The 8,007-nt window shown below is 39.8% G+C and overlaps 1 protein-coding gene across 1 annotated transcript in view; it reads left to right on the top strand.

Moving 5' to 3' along the window:
* The window catches only part of LOC109991268 (spectrin beta chain, non-erythrocytic 4), a 54,327-nt gene extending 49,740 nt beyond the window's left edge, over positions 1–4,587 (top strand). The window contains 1 exon segment of the mRNA XM_065960263.1: positions 276–4,587. Coding sequence (XP_065816335.1) covers positions 276–593 — 318 coding nt within the window. The 3' untranslated portion in view covers positions 594–4,587.
* The last annotated feature ends 3,420 nt before the right edge of the window (positions 4,588–8,007 follow it).

Here is an 8,007-nt window from a genome sequence, read left to right on the forward strand (position 1 = left end):
AGCGGTCGAAAATATGAGGAACTAGCGTTGTAGTTTCACCCTGCTAACCGCAACAGCTTCCGATGATGCAAAATGACGATTATTGCGTGATCGGAAGCTCCTTTTCAGACTTAGAAATACAAAGATTTCCCGTCTCAGGGGAAAATGAGGGCGGGATGCACGACCATTCAAAAACACCACCAGGTTTGATACAAAGCCTAATGCAAATGGGTGAAGTATCCCTTTCAGTAGCTGTATCAGTGGCTTTATTTTATGGGTTACTTCTCCCCTTGCAGGAGGACCTCAAATCATGGGTCAACAACATCACCGCGAGTATTACAGAGCACGAGGAGATTGCCAAATGGGGTCAGCCCCAACCAACTACCTCATCCACCGACGAGGGCACGCGCCGCGACGGGAGCAAGGCGGACAACAGGTCGGAGCGAGGGGGCGAGCGCTCGGACATGGCCGATCGTATTGAGCGGGCAGACAAAGAAAGTGAAAAAGAGAAGGAGAAGGAGAAGGAGAGGGAGAGAGGCGAGCGGTCAGAAAGGTCAGAACGGGGTGGGAAGTCGGACGCAAAGCGCTCGGAAAAGTCAAGTAAGAAAAAGTGAGCTGGACGACAGATATTGTCGGGATTGAAGCATCTGAACTCCAAATAGGAGGCGGGGTCAAAGACTGGCAGTGAACGCCCCCCCCCCCCCTCCTCCTCTCTGCCTCCAGCACTGTCAGCGAAGCGGTTGTGTTTGGATGGAAAGTGACACACAGGACAGAAGGATTGACCCAGGCTCACTTACAGGACAGGATATGGAGCAGGAGACATCTTTCTCTCTCTCTCTCTCTCTCTCTCTCTCTCTCTCTCTCTCTCTCTCTCGTTCGCTCTCGCTCTTCTTCTTGTGTCTTGGTGAGAGCACACACAGTTTACCTATGCCCCCTGGTGGCAGTTTCAGAGAACTGCAGAGGGAGTTTTGTGCTGCTGGACCCTCCCCCCCCCCGGCAGCGTTAATGCAAGAGAGCGGGACGGGAAACACGCGTCACGTTTACTCCAAGGCTGTTACTGATTGCTGGTAGTACGATAAAACGTAGCTCATTCTGTTCCATGTTTGATTTTTTCTATGAGAGGCGCTGTATCTGTATGTATTTCCTGTCTGTCCGTCCTATCTACTGTATCTTATCTGTCTGTCTGTAAGTCAAGACATCCTACACTATGTCTTATTACTCCTCAGAAACTGAAAGAGAATGAAAGAAAGCCAAAATGTTTTACAGACTTCAAAAACTTAGAGAAACATGATGTGTTGTTTTCTCCACTCGTCCGTTCTGTCTCGAGCTCTGAACAAACAATGACGCGGGAATGAAACTGGTTTTTCTTTGAATCTCAAAACAGCACTGAACCACAAACATCCACATGCACCACTGATGTATGAACACTACTCGACAGAAAACAGTTTTGTGGGAAGATGCACAGATGATGATGATGATGTAGGACGTGAGAAGAGTAGATGGCCTCAAAGCAATCAGGACAGAAAACAGAGGAATGAATGAATGTTTAATCACTGCCCTGAAACATAACCAAGGGCTTTTAATTTTAACCCAAGTGAAGGATCACAACTGCAAAAATGACTTCAATGTTCTTACAGTTTATGTTGGATTCTGTCCAAGAAGAGCAGCTTTCATTTATTTATTTATTTATAAAGAGCTTATTTAGGATTGAAGGGTTTTTTTCTGTTGCACTGATGGGAGGCTTTAACCTTTTAATTAAAGACTTCAGACGGTACGGTCACAGCGGCTAACAAGGCTCCAAGGTGTAATTAATAAGAGATAAGACTGCACAGTTTGATGAGTGATCACAACGAGATAAAAACGTAATCTGATGATTGACTCTGGTTTTTCGAGAGGCCTCATTTGTTAAAATTTTAATTAAGGTTACAAAATAGCAAAAAAGTGAATGCCTTTTTATTTTGGCTTTCTGTAGAGGCTGAGATTGATTGTTTTCTATCTTAAAGGGAATCAGAGAAGTTCCCGGTAACCTGACCCTCAGTTTTTCATGAATAACATTTTTGGCTTGGTCATAAGCACAAAATCAGCGCCTGGCATGTTTTTAATGAATGAGGCCCTCAGGCTAAAAAAACCCCAAAAAAAAACAAAACAGGCCCTCGTCTACTCTTTTATTCTCTCACTACTTCAAACTACTCTTTTGTTTTTTCTCTTTTGGTTACTCACACAAATCTTTGGCATCCTTTTTTTGAAAACAGATATGAAGTGTGTATGTACACGAGCGTGTGTGTGTGCGTGCGTGTGCATGTTTGTGCTGCTGCTCTCTGCTCCCAGGGTCTCCATAGCTCTCAGGTTATTTATGTTAGTATGTGCTTACAGTGTGCTACATGTGTTTATATGTTCGTCCGCTCATATGACACATCGGTCTTCCAGACACGTCTGATCCAACACACATTTTCACACACTGATTGTCTCATTATTCTTCATCCCATTAGTGAAGAACGAGACGAGGATGAATGACTGGATGAATAAGAGGATGAAGTGACACGCCGCTGAGAGGCAGGATTTCAGACTGACCAAATATTTAGAGAAACATGGGTCACAGTGTCCGTATGTTGTGAGATGATTGCATGTTTTGCTTGGAGAGAAAATCACTCGTCACATACAGCTCGTCTTTGTAGCCCACAGACTCAGCATCCACTCGTGTGTTTATGTTTGAACTCGCCCACAAAGCCATAAATGAAGGGAAGGGAAGGTCAATATAAGGAGGAGAATCGTCATAGTTTATTTAACCTGTAAATGCAGCCGGGCAAACTGAAGGCAGTTTGACGCCCTGGTGGAAGCATCCCACAGGTCAGGTAGCATTTAAGATCCTTTTAAAGAAGTCTGTTCTGGTATCACAGCTACTGTATGAATGGTTTGTTTCTGTTTCTCTTATTGTTGATTATTTGCTCTGTTAATGACGTTGTCTTTAAGAACCAATAAAAAAGCCACGACAAACCAGCCGCAGTCATCTGGTGGAGATGTTAACCACGTGTACATTTTTTAAACCAAACAGTGAATGATGATCCTTTCAGTCTGCTGTAAAAGTATAAAACACAATTTATTATTCATTCTGATTCACACATGTCCAAGTAAGTTGTCTTTACCTCAGTGTGGTAACGAGCTCAGTAGTGCCCCCTGAGGCCGGAGGGCTAAAGGTGTATTTGGTGTTTTTCATCCCAACAACCACAGGGGGCAACACTGAGCCAAAACACTGAAAATCAGACTTAAACAATAAACTAGTTTAGATTTGTTCTTTGTCTGATGTGTTTTTCAAAAGGTTTTTTTGTCAGTTTTACCTCAAGAAACTTAAAGGATGATGATTAACTGACTGGTTGGATAAATTTGTGACGGGTTAACTCGACCACCTCCAGTAAAGAGAAGCTATACCTGAGCTTTTTTTTTTTTTTTGGAGGGGGGGGGGGGGGGGTCTTCCACTTTGGCTGCTATTGTGGACTTTTAAATATCAGTGTTTCAAAAACTCTGACCATCAACTGCTTATACGTAACAGTGACCTTTGACCTCTTGCTGCCGGTGATGGAGCTAAGACTGCCAGCGGCTGTCAATCAAAAGCTGACACTTCCCTTCTGTTTCTGTGACGGGCATTTCTAACATGTCCTCAAGTTTTTTTTTTAAATCTCTTTTAACTATGAAAATATAGTTAACATAAAAAAAAAAAAAAAAAAGCTCTGACGTGAATTTTTGATTCTAGCGGATGACAAAATTGACTTTTTAAAAATCCTCCTCCATGTGCTGGTAGTTTCTCCCTCTCAGATTTCTTTTTTATATTCTCAGTCGTCTATATTTTTTTTTTTGCCTGGTTGATAGATTTCTTTGCATCTTTAAAAAGTGTGAAGATCGTACTATGAAAGCAATATTCTATCTCTCTGTACCTGTATGAAGATTTTCACTGAAGGATTTTAAATTCTGTCCTGACCTGTTGGTCCGGTTTTTGTGTTTATCATAAAACACGTCTTAAAAAAGTGTAACTTTTTTCTTTTCTTTTTTAATCTTTGTTTTATTTCAACACACTTTATGCATCTTAACTGAGTGTGAATGCCATATCAATGCAATCATTTACATGCATGATGAACACAACGAACAAAGAGATGAATTTTGAATGAGCAAATCTTCCGAGTGTGAAGTGACAGTTCGGTCCTCTGCTGTGGGATCGTGAATCTAAACACTCTTTATTATAGATACACACAGGACAAACATGCAGGGTACAGCCGACTGAAAACATCACAAAGTTGAAAATGATTTGAGCCATTGTGTCGGGTCGAGTCTGTTTTCAGCAGAAACAAACAGAACATGTTTTACACGTATGTGTCTTTGTTTGTGTGCTCGGATGTACGGCGTCCTCAGGTCCTTTGAAAGGCGCTACATGACTTCAAGCTATCATTACTGTTCTTATTCTAGTTACATCACGACAGACTGAAGTGACTCTATATGACTGTTGGATGAGCTCGTACGTACCCTGCGTGTTTGTGTGTCTGTGCTGTTCTGTTCACATCAGCCTCAGTCTGTCGGCAGAGATGAAATGATGAATAAAATACCTTTTGCTTTATCATTCATGTGTTTGTAGTCATTGTTTCCTTTTCCTGTTGACATCAATGTAGAAGTTTGTTGTTGTCTGACGAGGGTCTGATTTTGCTCCTCTTCTAATAACAAATTAAAGTCTTTAGATGTGATTTTTCACACTTAAATGTAGAAATCAAGTATAAACTCTGAAAATAACTCTGAGTCATGACTGTCTACAATGGGTGTAACACCCGAGTCCCACTGTCTGTGATGTTTTCAGAGTTTTCAGAGTCATATCTTCAGTTTGTTTACATCGCCCGGACGGCCGACTGACTCCTCCCCTCGTGTATAAAAGTTGTTTAATTGAGGGACTAGAGAAAAGAAGAATAACATACTGTACTCACTGCTTAACTGTGTTTCTAGATCACGCTCATTTCAGGTAAATTTACATGCAGTGTGAAGATACGAGCATAAATCGCATATAAAGCCTTTAAGAAACACATGTTTATCATGAGATCATAATAATCCTGAATACCGGACCAGAGCGAGTTGGTCACAGCAGTTTGACAGAAGGTGAAATCTTTACTTAATGTTGACTGAAATGTAGTTTTCTCTGTTTTATTTGTAGTCCATCAGTCTCTTCCATTAAATGAGTTTCAGTCTTTGACATGTTTTTATCTTCTGCACCAGAATCTCTCAGCAGTATGCAATAATATCAAATATAATCCATGAGGGTTGTCTGATATAGAAACTGTCTATCGCTATGATGATGTCCACAGATGTGATGGACTGAGACTTTATGCAACCTCTCCTTTGCACTGAAGGGACGCTGACCTCTTTGCAGAGTTGAGGCCTGCAGGTCAGTGGTGTTTGGGATCCAGCAGAGAAAACTTCACATCCAGAAAAGTTCAGCGTTAGGTCGAAGAGAGTCTCATTTCTTTGTGATTTATTGTTTATTTGTTTACTTTTTTATCATGCTTTAAATGTTGGTGTGGGTTATTAAGAGAGCAGAGTCGAGCTCCAGCTAAAAGAGCGTCCATTAATTAAAACCAATCAACAGTCATAATGGATTCTAACAGTCCTTTGTTAAAGCTTCTTATAGGTTCAGATTGACTTTGATTTACAACATTACACTGCAACAGCTGATCAGACAAACTCTATAATGATATGGTTAGGACAATAATCCTGATACAGACCAAATGAGTGCTTGATAAGTTAAGAAAATAATCACCAGATAAGAACAGCAGCCTTCATTAAATCTGCCTCACAGCGTTTGTTCATATGTCGTTTATTAAAATGCTGTCTTGTGTTTACACACTGGCAGGAGATCAGTCTGTCGTCACTTTATTTACCTTCTACCTGTCCCAGCTTCTAGACTGAAGTAGGCCTGCAAACACTAACGCTTTTATATTTTAGAGAAAGACTTTAAACGGGACTCAAGAGACTGTGAATGCAATCAAGTGTTGAAGCATACCTTTATAAATGGAGCACGTTTTGTGGACAATAAGGGCTGATCATTATAGACAAACACACAGTGATGAGTGTGTGTGCAGCTCAGTTAGAAACATTATCTAAGTGAACATGTTGGTGTTCATCTGAGGAGTATATGTGTTATAATGTGTCATAAAAGCTCTAGTTTTCTTTCAGAAATAAAACTCCGATTTCATTATAAGTTTCTCTCAAAGCCGGACTTGATAATAATTTCACAGTGTCATGATTTGACTTTGATTACAGGGTGTCAGTACAGTATGCAGACTTTGTGCCACAGCTGACTGGACATGTTAGGAGTGCTCGTTCGAGTGACTACCTTTGTATATGACTCTTTTCATCGTTCTTTCTATTTAGTTTTATCTTTAATTTACCAACAAAGACCAAGGCGAAATGTTCTCAGCAAGTCAACGTTAGCAGTAAGGAACCGTCCCCTCCCCGCTCCTCCAGATTCAAACAAACAAATGTTTCCTGTCACAGTTTTTACAGCAGCCAGAGATGATCCAGCTCTGATGAGTGAATAGTGAATATTCGCTGACATATAGTTTCTCCTCCCAGGACCCCACAGCACCACAGTCTATCTGCCCTCAGCCTGTCTGTCTCTCTGTTTGTCTGCCTGCACAACCTGAAAATGTACAAATGCATTTCTTTAGAAGTATTTTCTGTCAAAACAAACAAGTCCATCCATGCTGAATATGGAAAACTGCCCTCTCCCCTTTGTCATCCTTTCTCTTTTTTTTTTTGAGTGTGTGTTGCAGTGAGATTAATATTTACCAAAAGTAAACACACAAACACATCCTGACGAAGAGGTTGCATGAATGAAAAAGTCTTTCTTAATGCTGTGCATGTCTTGAAGTCCCGTCCCTCCACTATGCAATCACTGTAACATACCGACACAAAACCACCAACATGGAAACGGTTGAATGAATGAACAATAATGTATAAAAAGAACCCTGGCTCTGTACCGGCCTTTCTTTGACTTGATAAATACAGATTGTGATATTGAATGATGATGTCTTTATGCGTCTTTTTTTAGGTTCGGGGTTGTTTTCAGGATGAGACACAAAATGAGGAACAGTTGAATTTCTCTGTCACACCACCTCAATATTCAAAAACTTAAAATAAAAGGTTAATTATTAAAGTTAAAGTTTGATGATTCTGGTAATCACCTGAATCATCAGAAGGAACTTCATGGTAACATTTTTATTGATTTAAACACAACTTGATGGTCTGTTGGATGAATGTGTATGAAGCAATTTGGGGTTTAGTTTCTTGATCAAGGACACATCATATGGCTGAGAATCAAACCCTGGACTTTCCAGTTGATGATCGACTCTACCACTGAGCCACAGCCGCCCTGTTGTGAGGTCCAAGATGCAAAAATGTTTCTTAATTGAATCGCTTTGGATGAAAAATATCAGAAATGTAGTCTGCTATTTTTCATAAAGTAGTTGGTGGTGGATCCTGAGGCTCGGTTGAGAATCACATTTTTAAAGGACACAAGGAGTATGAAGAAATATTACTATTAAATCTCAAGTTCAAACAATAACCCAAATTACACCAACAGATTGTACAGTGGATCAGTGCATGTCCCACTTTGGTTCTCCACCTAATGAAATTTCCAAATAAATAATCTTCATTTTGTTTTCATAAAAATAAATATGTCTAAGTTCACAAATATTGTTTTAAATTTGATCTGCAAAGGATTTTTGAAAATTTACATAATTATTTTTTTTAGCATTTAAAAGCAAAATGTGAAGAAATGTTTCTGTGTTCATATTTTTTTGAAGAATTAATATTTACAGTCTAGAAACAACAGATTAAATGTACCTGTCACTGTCATAGTACAAATCACAATAAACATATTTTTATTCCGTTTTTCTTTGGGGGAGGCTGTAAAAACTTTTGAAACTAAAAAACGTTTCATCCTGGTAATTTTCAGAGGTAAGTTTTTAATTATCCACTCTGTAATCATATTTATTA

This window comes from Labrus bergylta, chromosome 11, assembly GCF_963930695.1.
Source record: "Labrus bergylta chromosome 11, fLabBer1.1, whole genome shotgun sequence".
Taxonomy (NCBI): Eukaryota; Metazoa; Chordata; class Actinopteri; order Labriformes; family Labridae; genus Labrus; species Labrus bergylta.